We start from the raw sequence: 17,058 nt of genomic DNA, 5'->3' as shown, positions 1-17,058 counted from the left end.
TGGAATTATTTCTCTGTGGCAGAACCTGGAAAAGCTCTCTTGATGGTGACAGAAATGGTATATTCTCAATCTCAGGAGGGCACACTCAGGCCTTGGCACAAAGATCATTGGTGGTGAAAGAAGCAGGGATAGTAGTGGCAGTGAGAAGCAGGCCCGTTGAGTTCCACCTCGTGGTGTGAGGTTTTGTTTCCTCTTATGTACATGCATCTTATGTATGTGTACATAGGGCGAAGTCCAGATTTTCTATTTCTCTCTCCTCTCTCTTTCATTTCATATTGGTGCCCTGCTTTTCCTTGCAAAACGAAGCCCAAAGCAACTAACAACAACATTCTAAAGCAAATGTGATTAATATCAAAATATGAAAAAATCTATAACAATAAAAATTTACAAATTTTTTTTGGGGGGGGGGAGGTCTCTCTGCAATGTCTCCCCATGGCTTGCCTCACTGTCACCAAGGTGGTCTGGTGTTTCCCCCTCTTCCTCCATCGGACTGAGGGCAAGCAGTGCCCACGACACCATTGTTTGCTGCTGCCACTCACCCTCCACACCCTAGGCAGGTGGGTGATGATGACAGATGCTAGGAGTCACCACAGCAGCTGCCACCCAGAGGAAGGGAGAAAGCAAGGGAACAGCACTTAGCTGCCATTGCCACTCACTAGGACTGGAGCAGCAGCTACCACTTGCTTCCTTACCCTCCATCTATGGACAGACATTACTGTTCACTCGCCTGCTTGGGCAGGCTAGTTAATATCACCAGCTGCTGGCTGTAGTATAGGCGACACTCTTGGTGGCATGGCAGGGAAAAGAAGGCAGGAAGGGTGGCACCAATCCTTCCAAGCAGCCCAAGGCTAGGGGGCTGCCCCACAATGACAACTCCTGACACCAGCCTTGTGTGTATGCAAGTGTGAGGATGTTTGTTCTGTTTGCTGTCTGTTTCCTTTCATGTACCTGTGTCTATTGTTCACAGACCCTATCCATGTTTACTCAGAAGTAACTATGCCTAACTGAGCTTGATTCATTCTTGAAGCATAGATAGATATAAGGTGAATTCCACTGAGGCCTTTATTTGAGTGATGTCACCTGATGAAGTGTGTTCAGAAAAGAAGTGGCCTATGGTGTGGTATGTTTTGCTGGTATTGTATTACATTGTGTTGTTATTATTGTACGCCACCCTGGGATTGCCAGTTTAGAATAGTGTTATATATATATATATTTACTATATGGGAAAGTTTTTTACCATATGGTTTATTGACCTTATTTATTATTGCTACAACTATTTATTAAACTTGTTAGGCACTTGCTACACAAAAGGTTTCCAACCAACTAACCACATATTTAACCACCTATTTCTTCTTTTATGCCTCCCTCCAAAAAGGGATGTGGAGAAGAGTCTCAGTTGCAGATTCACATCAGGAGAGGCATTCCATGTTTATTAACAAACACATGGCTCTTCGCAGCCTCTTCATTACACTCTGTGTAACGTCTTCACTCCATAGCAAAACTAATCAGTAACCAAGGATAAATGAACAGCAACCAATAATTCAAGAACAGACCTCTCTGTATTGCTGCAGTTTAGCATACACTTCAGAAATGGGCACCTCCTCCACATTTATATATACCCACAGAATTCCAGTTTCTTTATCTTTGAGGCATTTATTTATTTATTTACTAAATATATCCCTTGCCTTTTTATCTATAAAGGGGATGTAAGACTGCTCACAATACTTAAAATACAATAAATCACATAAGAGTAATCACTATATCAAAGGCGTAAGCTAAAGCATCAGCAGAAGAATAGAAGTGCCAGACCACCCAGCCATTATCTGGCTCATATGCTTGCCTAAACAGCCCTGACACCTAGAAGCAGGCAGAGTAGGGATGGCTCCTGGAGCAACACAGTCCAAAGGCTGTGTAGGTGTCACTTCCAAAAAAGGCCTTTTCCTCTGGACTTTGGACAGTGATGGGACACAGAGCAAAACCCTAGCCTAGGAACTTAGCAGGCAGGTGGAGGATGGCATTTGACACTGGGGATACTGCACACTGCCAGGAGATTGTTTACATAAAGAGGCAGACGGGGAGGCTTGGAGAACCATACATGAATCCAATTCATTGCTTATATAAAACGTGCCTTCATTCAAAGAATGGCATCATATTGGGATCTAATATGAGCTGAGGACTTTCAATATTGTTTTCTAAAATGCATATTCTATTATTCTGCCAGAGCAGAGATTCAACTTAAACCAGACAGCATACCATGTCTTGACAACCTGCAAGTTATAAATGTTTCTATTTATATACCAAATTAGCATCTTTTAATTATAAAACATAACAGCTTTGTTCCCATCTTTGCTATGAATTAGCTTGAGTGTTTATTCAGTTCTTAACCTAAGCCTGGCTGTTCTATTGAAAAAGTCCCACCCACCCCCCTTTTCTAATTGATTCGAAACAAAACTGCTCATGCTTTGCGAGGTCACACTTGTCCAAATACTGATCTCACTGTGAAATTTACTTTATGAAAAAGAACAAACATTAATTCAGGTCGCAATCCTTTTACTTTTATCTTAAGGATGTAAATAATCAGAGCAAGCAAGTTATGAATATCGGAAGCTGCCCGCTGCTGAGTCACACCATTGGTCTGCACTGTCTGGCCCGGCAGCGGCAGACCAAGGACCCAAGAAAAGCTCCTTCCAAGCATTCAGCCTAGAAAAGCTTTAAGTGGAGATGCAGGAAAACGATGCTGGCAAATCATGTGCACTTTGGTGAAGTAGTTGCTATTATTTGCCTACAGTTTGACATTATTTAACTGGATTGCCTGGCACAATCCTGTTGGTCTTTTCAGCACAAGGTGAAGACTTTTCTGTTCACTTGGGCCTTTTAAATAACACATAAGCCTCTTATGTTAAGTTTTAAATTGTGTTTTGTGTTTTGAATTAATATGTTATAGTGTTATTGCGCTGTACATTTTCTCTCTCTCCTTTGTGAGCTTCCTGGAGATCTCCAGTTATGGGCTGTTATATAAACAGAGTAAATAAAATAACTGTAGCCTCTGATAATATTTTATTAATTGCTATTTTTTAAGGCGCTAAAAGATTCTTCATTGAATATTTCAAATAGTTATACCCTGACGGACAATCTCCAACATACTCTTTGTTTTTCCAATAACAGACCATTCTTCAAAACATTTTGGGATTCTGGTAACAGGAAAATCTTAATTGTCTATCAGCCAGTTAAGCTTGAGACAGTGAAATCTGGTTCTGGCAACATCAAGCACAAGTTTGTTCACAGGTTTTAACAGATTATTGTTATTCATAAAATGGGTTGTATTCAACATTTGTCATACCTACTGAAATTTATAGATTTGAGTAACGTAGGTCCATTAATTTCAATGGGTCTACTCAATGTAGAACTTAGCTAGGTAACAACAATGCTATTTTCTTCCTTCAGTATTAGCTGAAATACTAAGATTAAAGTGGCATTATTGAGCCGAATAATGAAAGGGAAAAAAACCACCTGAAAATGTTGAAATAAAGAATTTCACTTAAAATTACTGACTTTAAGCCAAGAACGGTAGGCTGGTACTATAAATTACAGAGGATGTGCAGCTACTACAAAAAAGAACAAATCTGTATATCCTATTCCCCTGTAACATAAAAAACTCATGAAGATGCGACTCCATGCTCCTGTTTCACTTCATTGACTGTTGCTTATGAAACTGAGGAAGCATAGGGTGTGCTAACAACTTGCAACACAATGTTGTATCCTTGGGAATTACAGGAGGAGAAACAGGATCACTATTTTTAATGGCAGCCAGGCATGTCCCATGACACTGACTTTTAGGCCCACTTAATCAACAGAAATTCCTGTAACTATCTGGATAGACTATCTAAATTTGTTCACCATAACTCAGGAATTGTCCTCTAACTGAGATTCAGCCTAGCGAATAACAAATAATTTAAATTCCACTGTAACTTCAGAGACAGCAACAAAGCAACAATCTAACTGTTAAAACATTTGGATGGACTAGGGCTGTAAAAAAACAACACAGGCAAACATTAATCCAGTTCTCATGTACGTAATGCTAAGCCAAACCATTACTTAGCCATATGTGGATGGTATGGCAGCAGCAAGATCAAAGGTGGAGTAGCTCCATCCTTCATTCAGGGAAACTGAACATACGCTCATTCGTGCTAAGCCATAGATAGGTCGGTTTAGTATGTGTGGATTGAACCCATGTACTAACGGAAACTGCCTCACGGGGCCACGTCAACAATCCATCTAGCCAAAGAACTAATTTCCAACAATAGTTGGTAGCATATGATGATATATTATAACAACATTATCATAGGTTTTGCATTTGAGATGTGCTTCTAGAAACAGTGCCCCGACCAAGTGTAGCCCATCCCATTTGGCCACCTGTGCCCCCACCATGGCCACCACTGCCACTGCCACTGCACCCACCTCTCATCGAATGCGGTGGGAGCCGGAGGGCTCCTCAAAACTTTGCCGCTTGGTTTCTCTCCCCACCCTCTGCCCGGGGGGAGAGTGGAGTTGCACCATGGGGCAAAGGAATGCCTTGGCTCCTACTGAACTTGGCAGGATTTGGGGCACTCCTCAAAGCTTTGCCACTTGGCTTCTCCATCTGGGGGCAGGGAAATGAGCAGCAATGCCACATGTCGGAACACACCCCGCACTGACAGTAGAAACAGTGGAGCTGGCACAGCGCCACTTCTCGCACTTCCGCTGCCTGAGGTGGGTGCTTGACCCTGCCTCATGGCCCCATCCAAAATACACCTTGAACAAATCTCATGTCTAGCCAGGGACATCATGTCCCATTTCACCACTTGAGATGAAACAGGAAGTGCTGCCCTGCCACTGCTGCCTGCACCACCCTCTCCACCACCTCCACTGACAGCATCGGCACTGATTTCAGGTGAGTCTTTTCACACACCGCTAAATCTCACCCAAAATTGGTGGGGCAGGTGGGGCGCCACCTTGAGGGCTTCCATTGCCTGAGGCAGCAGCCTTATCCCATCATTTGCCTGCACTGTGTCTAGCTTTAGAGTGTTTTCTCCCCCTCGTCTGGCTTATTTCTGAGCAAGCCTGCTTATGATTCTGCTCTTAGGTTTTTACATTAATCATAGACAACAGTTACACTTACCTCCAATTCTGGCATTATATGCAATTCCAACTATGCAGTGTGAGTTGTTTGCGCTAGCTGCTACTTCTCCAGCACAACGGGTTCCATGCCTATAGGAATAGACGGATATTTTAATATAAGTACTATTAACCACTAAGAGAGAGATTGTCTGTATTTAATACCTTTGATTGTGTTCATCTTCAGCTGCTATGTGTAAGATGCCCCAGTCTGAAACATGTACTTTAAATATATATACACACTACCATGTATGTTTAGAATTCATTTAAACTTTTGCTTCAGGCACTGCTGCTTAGTCATAATCCTTATCTTTCCAATGATGTCAAACCCAATAACCAAAACTATGATTTTGCTTTTAATCAACATGTTTAGACAAGTGCAGCACGAACACAGCATGTTATAAGAACATATGGAATTGATATCAAACTTTAAAAAGTATCACACATCTTAAGCAGATGCTTTTAGGACACCATCATTATAAATTTTAAAAAGCACTTCAATCTATAATAAATACAGCTATGAACACTCCCGTGCCCCTTGGTCTTACTTGCAGCCTCCTCCTTTTCAACCCACAGGCTTCTTATGGGCAGGGAAGTACCACTGTGCAGAGTTCCAAACCTACAAAGTCACCCTTTCATTTCAACAGAGACTATGTAAAAGTACTTCTTCCTGTGTGCATCAAAGAGCACCTGTGGCCCTGAACAGGAACATGTGTTTCGACAACTCTTCAAAATAACTACTACTGAATTGTCAATCTCCCCTTCTTGGGCAAGGTTCTTAAGTGAATGATCAAAGACCAGATCTAGGCACACTTGGAGGAAACTGTTTTCTGGATCCATTGCAATTGAGGTTTAGGTCCGATTTTGGCCCAGAAACTGCTTTGGTCACCCTGTATGATAGCCTCTGTCAAGAGAGAGAGAGGGGAAATATGTCCCTGTTCATTCTGCTCAATCTCTCTGTGGCTTTCAATGCCATCAGCCATGGTATCCTACTGGAGCAGCTGCCAGAGTTAAGGATGGGTGGCACAGCTTTGCAGTGGTTCTGGTCCTATTTGGATGGCCATTTCCAGAGGCCAGTGCTTGGGGAGTGCTCTTCAGCCCTGTGAAGCCTTCAATATGAGTTTCCTTAGGGTTCAGTTTTATCACATACAATGCTTAACATTTACATGGAACTGCTGAGTTGGGTTATCCAGAATTTTGGAGTACACTGTCAGCAATATGATGGCACACAGCTCTACTTTTCCTTTACATCGGCAGGTGTAGCAGTGGGTGTGCTGGACATATTACACTGATTGTGGCTCAATGGCACTGGCTGCCAATTGGTTTCTGGGCCCAATCTGAAGCGCAGGTTTTGGCCTATAAAGCCTTAAACGGCTCAGGACTGCAATACCTCAAGGACCCCCTTCTCCATATGAACCTATCCAAACCCTGCAATCATCAATGGAGGCCCTTCTTCATGTGTTTCCTCCACAAAAGGTCCTGACATTGGGAACACAAGAGCAAGCCTTTTCTGTGGTGGCTCCCCATTTGTGGAAAGCTTTCTCCAGGGAGACTCACTTGCACTTTCATTATCTGTCTTTAGGTGCCAGGTGAAAAATATTCTCTGAAATGTGCTGATTAACATCCTATGGTCTTTTTAAATTTGTCGGGAGGGGGGATATTGGTTTGTTTTTGATTTACTATGTATTTTGTGTTCTCATTTTGGCTTTTTATGCTGTGAACTGCCCTGTGATCTTTGGATGATGGGTGGTATATAAATTTAATTAATTATAGATAGCAGACAATCAGATAACCAGCTGTCTAAGTGACCTTGGTGGTGGTTTTTGCACCAACTTAGATGTTTGTTATTCAGACTGTGAAACATGATATACTAAAGAGGCCCTTGTGTCTTCTTGACCTGGTATACAGTTTTCACATGTAGACCACATTCACACCATATATTTAAAGCACTATGGTACCCCTTTAAACTGACACGGTTTTCCCCAAAGAATACTGGGAGCAGCAGCTTGTTAAGGGGGCTAAGAGTTGTTAGGCGATCTCTATTCCTCTCCCAGAGCTACAGTTTTGAGAGGAGTTTAACGATCAGTCCCTCTGGAGACTTACTGGACTACAGTGATACTGAACCAAAACTTGTGAGAAGGAAAACATTTTGGAAAGCACAGAGAATATAAGAGCCCTTCATCTTTGTCACATCATAAAACTAGTTACGTCTAGTTAGTATTGTTCTAAAACATGAGCAATGCATTCAAGGATCTATAAAAGCATAACACCTCCCCATTTAACAAAATTGCAAAACTTTTAGTTAAATATTTTATGTATGAAAATGAATTGCATATAATCACTTTATATTTGTTTTTATAATTGAGATTTTGGTGCTTTCCAAAGTAATAAATATTATAATTTTACTGGCATTTTAAGCCTTTTATTATGTTCAATTCTGAAATCCATGTTTATAAAATTTTCAGCTTGATTAATCTCTGTTGTTTGCAGTTATCTTTATTTTTCAATGTTGCTTAATGCAAACAAACCCATTGAAGTATTCTGAAAATGAATACTAAAATGGGGGGGGGGGGGTTAGCAGTAGGAAAACAATTCTGAGAGGATGATAAATTGTCACACATGAGTAACATATTAGCATCATGTAACCAAGATATGTTACTACCCAACAGTACAAAGACTCACATTTCTAAAAGCATTAAAAAGATAAGTATGAACTTATTTGTGCAATGAGTCCTTCGAGTTGCTCAGAGCAGTATCAAAGCATTCTCAAATGATCTCTCAGCTGTGAACAAAAGGAGAGCCCTGCTAGAACACATCCAGGGTATATTTTGTCCACCATCCTGTTTCCTAATGCCAAGCAGATGCTTGTGTTCCCTAGCCACTGGTATTCACAGGCAGGCTGCTTCTGAATTTAGAGGTACTATAAAGTCATTGTCCCATTTTAAAGCTATCTAAGTGAATGGCCATCACATCTCATAGCAATGAATTCCATAATCAATGTGCTAGTTTGGCTAGGTGCAGGTCAGGGCCAGGTCTACATAGCTTTACAGGCAGAATGCCATAATGTTTTTTAAACCAATTTTCTCCATATGTTCTTAGCACCAATACTTTTTCAACAGTTATCTCAGAAATATATTGTTTAAAAAAATACTGATGCTATTTTTGTCCTCTGAACTCTACACATTACAACTTTTTCCTTCATAGGTTAGTTTAAGGTTACCAGATTTTTTTCGATGAATCCAGGGACACTTTTCAACTTCAATGGATTTTGTATGGGGACTGATTTGTAAATCCGAGGACTGTCCCTGGGAAACGGGGACACCTGGTAACCTTAGGTTAGTTCTCACTATGCACTGATGGTAAAAGCAACCCAACCTCTTTGGTTACTTGGGTCTGTTTATGTCAGAATGTAGGCTGATGCAACAGATCAGAAGAGTTATTCTGAGATGAAGACGCTCAGGACTTGGGAAATCTCATAGAATAACTAGGTGACACATTCATGTATTATGCATAATAACTACCTCACTTGTTTCAGAACGTATTGCCAGGTTGCTCTCAAAATGTTTAATTAAAAAGAAAAAAAGAAACCTGATCCATTTTGAGTTTGTATAAGATTTTAGTCTAGGCAGAAAGTCAAGGTGCAATTTTTGCTGTCTCAACTACCTGACCTTAACATTCATCCTTTCATTATACACATTTAGCCTGTTTACAGAGCACACTTCTACCAGATTTTTTAATATAAAAAAATCTAATCCAATATAGAATTTAATAAGTAGAACTGCTTTTCAGTCCCACATATATGCTGACCATTCTTCACTCTTTTAAGATAATCTTTTATTCCCACCAGATGTAAAGGAGAGCCAAACTAGACATGACCTTAACTATGCAGTTCTGCCCTCAACGCAGGCTCCCCCTCCCAAATTGCCAACATGATGAGACTAGGAGATGTTGATGCAGAATAGGAGCTTATGGTGTGGGAACAGGGGAGCCTTAAGCCTTTGCTATGGTGCCAGACTTGATGTGGCTGCCTTTGAAAGCAAAACAATTTCTCCCAAAATATAGAAGCTGAAACATGTGTGCATTTGCACCACTTTGGAGAGAGGCAGGTGGGGAATGGAGCTAAATTCACTCCCTTCCTGCAGCTAGCTGCCAGTCGTCCAAGCCTCCAGGAGCAACACTACAAGATGGTGCCATGCTACTCTGAACAGGGATTCTAGGGGAGCTCATCAGGACAATGCTACATCACACAGCGTCATTCTAGGAACCGTGCGAAAGAAGAGAATGAGAGCCACCAGCTGGAAGGCACTGGGAAAAGCTTCAGTAGTATTTTGCCCTAATTCCCCATCATCACCAACCATGAAATATGATTGGAAAAGGAGTTCAGACCTTTCTGTACCCACAAATTCAAAGTGATTTTTAAAATAGAAATAATAAATAAATAAGCCTTAATTAATAATTATAAAGGCCATGAAGGTGAAAGACTGTCATTAAAAGAAAAAGAAAGAAAAAACAATCTTATTAGTCTGACCAACCACTCGAGTGATTTTTTTTGGCAATATGATAAGATAAACAGCAACAATTCAGTGACAAAAGTCAAACCTGTTATGAAGTTATATCAGTCTAACTGTTGATTTACTTATTTTAGGAGTTTTTGCAGCAATGAAGGCATTTGCAAATAATACTTTAAATTTATAGGGGGTTTTTTATTCCCGTTCCCTGGTGTATGCTGTGGAAATGAATTTGCATACAAAAGAATTCTGGCAAAAAGCAAGTCACAAATATTCATGTTATTAGCTGTCTGCCCCAAGTACGTCAGCAGTGTTTGTGCAGCTGTCTTGGAAAAATTTCAAGGGATTATATGTTATTTTCTTCTGCCCTCTCTGTTCACCTGCTGCCTTGGCTGATAACTTCCTTAGAAGCAGTATTGGCATACACAGCATCACAGAACACAGCCTTGTTCATTTTTTATGCAAAGGGTGCTACCATAGTTGACAATAAACATATACTCAGCACCTGATGGAGGATAAACATCTGGCAGGGATGCGAACAGATAAAAGATTTTTAGTTAACAATTTAAAATAAAATCTCACTCCCAAAATATAATACAGGATACCGTAACTACAGGAATGATCAATTAAAGTCTCTGCATCAAGAAGGTTGGGAGTAGGGCAAGGGAGGGTCAATTAATTTAATTTCCACAAGAAGAGGGAGTTTATAACTAATAATAATAATAACTTGGAAATGATTAATTATTTTTATGATTAATTAAAGTAGCCATTTCAGAAATAAAGTTTTGGAGGAAAGGGGAAACAAACAATATCTTTCACCCACTGTATGGATGAAATGTTTTTGAAATATTATTTTATAAAAGTGCAGATTATGAGTTATTAGTACTCTTTTGACTTTTATTTATATAGCACCATCACTGTACATGGCCCTGTACACTAACAAAATAAGAATTCTATGCTGAAGGGTGTATAATCTAAAACTACAAATATAAACAGTACAGTAAAAATTAATAGTTAAAATGCACGCTTCACAAGCTATTACATCAGGTATACTAAAACAGCCACCCCCAACTGGAATAGATGATAGATAGATAGATAGATAGATAGATAGATAGATAGATAGATAGATAGATGATAGATGATAGATAGATAGATAGATAGATAGATGATTAGATAGATAGATAGATAGATGATAGATAGATTAGATAGATAGATGATTGATAGATAGATAGATAGATAGATAGATAGATAGATAGATGATAGATAGATAGATATGTGATAGATAATGCACACACAACCCCCCTCCCCTCCAACTATATTTTCCAGTGTAGAAAGTCAGTAACAATTCTGCTTATAGTTTATAGCTGGGAAACACTTGTTTAGTGCTAGGAGCTGTTGTCTGAAAGCTTCCTAAGATTCAAGGAGTTCCTCTGAATGATTATTTACAGTGTTAAAGCAAAAGGAATTCCTGTGCATTTGTGGAACAGGGGCAACAACAGAAAGTCCTCTACAGTGTTCGTGCTTTCGGACACCTTTATATCAATATAGAAAAATACAGTTTTGATGGAATTTGAATGAGTAACTAGAAATGTAAATCCTCTTACAAAATTCGCTCAGATGACCCTAAGTCTTTAAGGAGAATTTGAGACAAAGAAAAAAACCCATATTTGTTTATGTGAATGGCAGTATGTGAATTATGGGAAGAAAATGGGAAAGGATGGCATCATGGTTCAGATATCAGACAATAACAATATAGGTTTCTATTTGTTTTTAACATTGGGTATATAAATAGCACACACAAAAAAGTAGCCACAATTCACTTGGAAAATTTGTCATTTAAAAAGCATGCTCCTAACCCTCAGGATTGCAGAGAAAAGCATGTCAATGTCCTGCCAATTTTTGCTGAAGCTATACGAAAAAGAAAAGGAAAGGAAAAAGAGAACATTAAGAAACAAAATAAAATAAATAAATAATAATAATAAATCCTTCCATTAGCACCTTGGAGACCAACTAAGTGAATCTTGGTCTCTAAGGTGCTACTGGTATCTAAGGTGCTACTGGAAGGACTTTTTTTAAAAAAAAATTAATTTAATTTAATTTATTTTGTTTCGACTACGGCAGACCAACACGGCTACCTACGTGTAACTATAACACTGAGAATTCTAGTGTTTGGTTGTTGGAACTTCTTGCCTGAAGCACAGCTATTTTCACCTCCCTCCACTGGTGCCAGAACATCCCACTGCCTTAAAAGAACTGTATCCCTTCACGGTTGTATTCTTTTCCAGATATTCCCCCAAAAATCCTCATAACAAATTCAGGTCACATAGCCAGAAACACCCAACTGTGCAATTCCGCACATTTTGTGAGGCATGCAAATTAAACACCTTTTGTATTGCAAAACTTCTACACTTTAATATATTCCCATTGCAGAATTTGTGTTTTGTGATTGCACGATTCACAATGTTTTACTGCAGAATTCTAGGCTGGATCTACAAAAGCGCTAAGAAAAAAATATTACATAGCTGTCAATGCAATTTCCCATTGACTTCTGTACAGTGCCCCCTGGTGTCACATTTTTATAACGCATTTATAACGTTATCACTCACTAGTATAGATTAGTCCCTAGTGGCCCTGGCAATTGACTCAGTACACAGTGAACATATTCTACAGCAAAATGTAGTAGATTGTTGTTGTTTTAAAGAGAAAAAATAGCAAAATCTTAAGGGAATTCATTCTATGTCTTTGTGTTAAATATTATGCTCTAGTGTAGATTCTGCTGTTTTGTACCAGGCTGTAATATTAGACATCTGGAAAAGGAAATTTGTTTTAATTTCCCAAGAAAGCAATAAAAGAAGGATAAAAGGTGTGTGTATGTTTGGGTACAGGTGGAAGTTAAGTGTTGAGAGAGAGAGAGAGAGAGAGAGAGAGAGAGAGAGAGAGAGCGTGCACCCTTGGAGTTATGTTGACAGAAAATCATTTAAACGATGACTTTTGTCAACTACACGCGGTCCTTTTCAATTTATCCTACTGGTAGGATTACTGCAGACAGGTTTTCAGCAAGTTCACACTGGAATATTTTGCAGCAAGGAAAAACCAAAACAAAGGACCAAACTAGATACTATATCCCCCCCTCTTTTTACTAAGGAAAAATAGTCTTTTTGGTGCTGCAATCCTTTCACTGTCTTTTTCTAGACTTAAGCAGTACAGGGGACTGCTTACCTATTTCCCCCTGGGCCACTTCCCCATTCACTGCCCATCTAAAGCTGCTTTCCTCCCCAGAGAAGCGGAACTATATGGCTCTGCAGAGGAGAAAGCAGCCTGGCTGGCAGATTTGTAAGGGGGAAATGGCAGAAGAGGAGATGATTGCAGCCGCTCTCCTCCCCCTCTGGTGCTCCACTCATGATTGCAGCCTGCATCTGTTGTTTTTCCTTAAGAAAAAATGTGGAGGGAAAGTTGCACAAAGGTGCATGTGAAATGAAGTTTGGTCTTGAGAGATGAGCTCAAATGGTTCAGATTGATTGGTTGTGTGTTTGAGGATTTCCATTCTTCTTCAGAGGACATGATAGATTTTTACAAGTATGAATCAACTAAACAAAAACATATTATTCCCTAACATATCAGTAGGATGTCCACTTGGGCATAAGTATGTCTTAGATTGTTCAATAAATTGTTCCTCTCCTTGCCTTTCTGCATTCGGGTGGGTGCCCATTACCAACACAAGTCCCTCTAGCAGCTTCTGCATTCTCAGAGGAACTCCTAGGAATCAAGAAGGATGGATCTGTGTGTGAATGAAATGAAAATAATAATTTGAAATACTCCCAAACTGTCTGACAGGAACCTGTGAGTTTACAGAATATTAGCAGCCATTTAGCTCCTTCCTTTCCTTGCCATCTGCATGAAATTAGGCCAAGGGCTGCAGGCTAAAGAAATACTGATATTTCTGCCCCCCCCCCCGCCCCCAATTCTGTGAATGAATGAAAAGTTGTTTTCTTTGAGGCCAGGGGCTATTAATCCCATTTTTTAAAGCTAAATGAATGGAGCAACCATATGTGTGTCAGAGAACCCCATAGCAGAGCTATGGCTCTCTGTTACTGGGACAGTGGGTGGCAGTGAACTTTTAAAGCCATTCTTTTGCTTTCATTAAACCTCTTTTTTGATCTTGATTTCCAGCCCCACAATCAACAGGAAGGAATTAATTGTGCCAGGAGTGGTACAGCTGGGGGCTCCTTTGGGGAATCTGTCAGGGGAATGAGGCAGTTTAAGGCTCTGCAAATCTTCAGCCATCCCCAACATACCCCACTTTGAGCCCCACATTCCTGGAACATCGCTGGCCTCCAGACTGCTATATTTGTGATTCAATCACATAGCAGAACTTTAGGTTTGCAAAACTAAATTGGATTAAAGCACTCGGTCGTCCTAATGCAACAAATTTTCTCTTTTTAAAAGCAAAACAGAGGGACTGGGGAAGTGCTGGGAGAATGCATTGGAAAGTGTGAGATAAATGAACGATGAACAAATGCTCAGTAGACTAGATATGCCAACAGCTCCTAAGATGGCCTTTGGTCAGCTTTAGAATTGTACCAGGTCAGTTCTTCATACCAAGGCCCAAGCAGTCTAAGACCAAGGGGGCTGGACCTCTAAAAATTTGAATTTGTTTAAAGACAACTACGAGAAATGTTGGTCAGAAATCAAAAGAGATTTGGAAACGTGGTCAAGATTGAAACTTTCCTTGTTGGGCCGAATAGCAGCTATAAAGATGAATGTATTGCCAAAAATGTTATTTTTGTTTCAGACCCTACAGATCGTGGACAAGGTGGAATGTTTTGGAAAGTGGCAGAAGGATGTTTCTAAGTTTGTTTGGCAGGGCAAAAAGCCCCGAATAAAGTTTAAAATATTAACTGATGCGAAAGAAAGAGGGGGATTTGCCCTGCCAGACTTGAGGTTATATTATGAATCTGCAGCCTTCTGCTGGTTGAAAGATTGGATTTTACTGGAAAACACTGATGTCCTAGATCTGGAAGGGTTTGACAACGCTTTTGGGTGGCATGCATATTTGTGGTATGACAAGGTTAAAGTGCACAAATTGTTTAAAAACCACATTGTCAGGAGAGCAATTTTAATGGTCTGGACAAAATATAAAGACTTATTGGAGAGTAAGACTCCGAGGTGGCTCTCACCGGTGGAGGCCAAGGCACGTAAGAGACCTAATATGGAAGCCAATTGGCCTAAATATGAGGAAATTATTGAAAAGATTGGAGACAATTGGAGGTTGCAGAGCTTGGAAAAACTAAAAAACAAGGTGCGAGATTGGTTGCATTATGCACAAATTCAAGAGGTCTTTAAAGTAGACAAGAAGGTTGGATTCCAGGTGGAAAAATCGAAACTAGAGACAGAACTGTTAGAACCAAAAAGTAAACTACTTTCGAGAATGTATAACCTGTTGCTTAAATGGAATACTCAGGATGAGACAGTCAAATCCGCCATGATAAAATGGGCGCAGGATTTGGGGCATAACATTATGTTTGAAGACTGGGAAAGGTTATGGAACACCGGAATGAAATTTACGGCATGTAGTGCCTTGAAGGAAAACATTATGAAAATGATATACCGGTGGTACATGACCCCAGTCAAGCTTGCTAAGATATATCACCTGTCTGATAATAAATGCTGGAAATGTAAAGAGGCGGAAGGGACATTCTTTCACCTCTGGTGGACCTGCCCGAAAGTGAAGGCCTTTTGGGAAATGATTCATAATGAACTAAAAAAGGTACTTAGATTTACCTTACCTAAGAAACCAGAGGCCTTCCTCCTGGGCATGGTGGACCAGAGAGTGCTTAAGAAGGACAGAACCTTTTTTATGTACGCTACTACAGCAGCAAGGATCCTGATTGCAAAACATTGGAAGACACAAGATTTACCCACACTGGAGGAATGGCACATGCAGTTGATGGACTACATGGAACTGGCCGAAATGACTGGCAGAATCCGAGACTTGGGAGAAGAAACAATCGAGGAGGACTGGAAAAAATTTAAAGACTATTTGGAAAAACATTATAAGTTGTATGAATGTTAAAAAACGCACCTTTCAGGAAATTCTAGCTTCAGTAATGTTAAATTAAAGAAATGGAAATTAAGGTACAAGAAGTCAGAGATAGAATAATGAAACAACTTTATTGTGTTAAAATGAAAACATACATGGTTTGGGTTATAATATATTAGAAATAGGGTAACATGATAAAATGGAAGATACAATAAGTATTGAAACAAGTTAACAAATTGCAGAAGTTATGTATCACAGAGAATGCAGGGTTGGGAGGACGCGGGGAAGTCCAGTAGATTTGGAAAAAAGAATAAGAAAATTTGTAACTTTCTTTTTCTACTTTTATAATATGCTCTTTATTCTTTTTTCTGTATTTCATAAAACTAATAAAAAATATTATAATAAAAAAAAAAAAAAGACCAAGGGGGCTGATGCTTAAACTGTAGGAAAACAAGCCATGGAAGTAGAAGGGCCCAAGATGGACTACTGGGAAATGCAATATCAGGAAATGTCCACCAGAGACTGAGCAGCTTTAGGCTAGTGCAACCAAATTTCCCTTCCTGGTCATCAGTTGAGCTACAAGGTGCTGTAGGTGCCTACTCAACCTGAGTAACCCCTCCTTCTGACTATATATTTTATTTTTGAAGTCTCCTTGCAGACACACAAGAGCTTATCCACTGATTTTTAATATCCCAATGGGTCCACCTTCATCAGAACTCCATGGAGAAAGTGGCAGAGTATGATCTGTGATGTGGTGTAGGGCTTTGTGGGCTGAGGCCATGATGGGTCCCAAGTCTCTTTCTCAGACAAAGTATATCCCCAATGTCCAGGTCAGGCTCCTAACAAAAACCAATTGAAGTGAACTCTGAATGTTAAATATATATTCAGTCACACACTATGTTCACCTTTCACTTCTTAGGAGAAAATATTCATTGCTTGGATTCATTGTTTGTTTCTCTTGACCAACAAAATTAACTGAAGTTGCTCATGCTTTGTACAGAGTATTCCTTCTAAAGATTTCCATTCTATGTACAGAAATTATGTCAATCAATCAATCATGCTTCCTAAGCGGCATTATATTAAGAACAGAAATTAGACAACTAAATGTTTTATAAGCATCCAATGCTGCATAGATGTTTAAGTGGAAGGTCTAAATAAAATTGCAAGGGGTAATTAGTTAAGCGTGATGTAAAAATTTCCCTGGAACCTAGCCTAGATTCTAATTTCAACACTTACTAACATTGCAGGGATATGGTTACATTAATGATAAGAAGGGCTAGTCTTACAGTCTATCCAACAGATTAAATATCCAGCTTCCTAGTGCTCTGGTAACTCAAGAGTTAGTTGCTTTGTTGT

The 17,058-nt window shown here is 39.7% G+C and overlaps 1 protein-coding gene across 5 annotated transcripts in view; it reads right to left on the bottom strand.

Moving 5' to 3' along the window:
* Positions 1-17,058, bottom strand: part of LOC310826723 (proprotein convertase subtilisin/kexin type 5-like) — a 165,458-nt gene that overhangs the window by 76,778 nt on the left and 71,622 nt on the right. For all 5 annotated transcript variants that reach the window (XM_083701929.1, XM_083701932.1, XM_083701931.1 and 2 more), the window contains one exon: positions 5,159-5,247. In XM_083701929.1, coding sequence (XP_083558055.1) covers positions 5,159-5,247 — 89 coding nt within the window. The remainder of the gene's footprint in view (positions 1-5,158; positions 5,248-17,058) is intronic.

This window comes from Podarcis gaigeae (genome assembly GCF_964106915.1).
Source record: "Podarcis gaigeae genome assembly, chromosome: 11".
NCBI classification, from domain to species: Eukaryota; Metazoa; Chordata; class Lepidosauria; order Squamata; family Lacertidae; genus Podarcis; species Podarcis gaigeae.
Note: the sequence above shows the minus strand (reverse complement) of the source record. Positions and strands in the feature narration are given on the sequence as shown.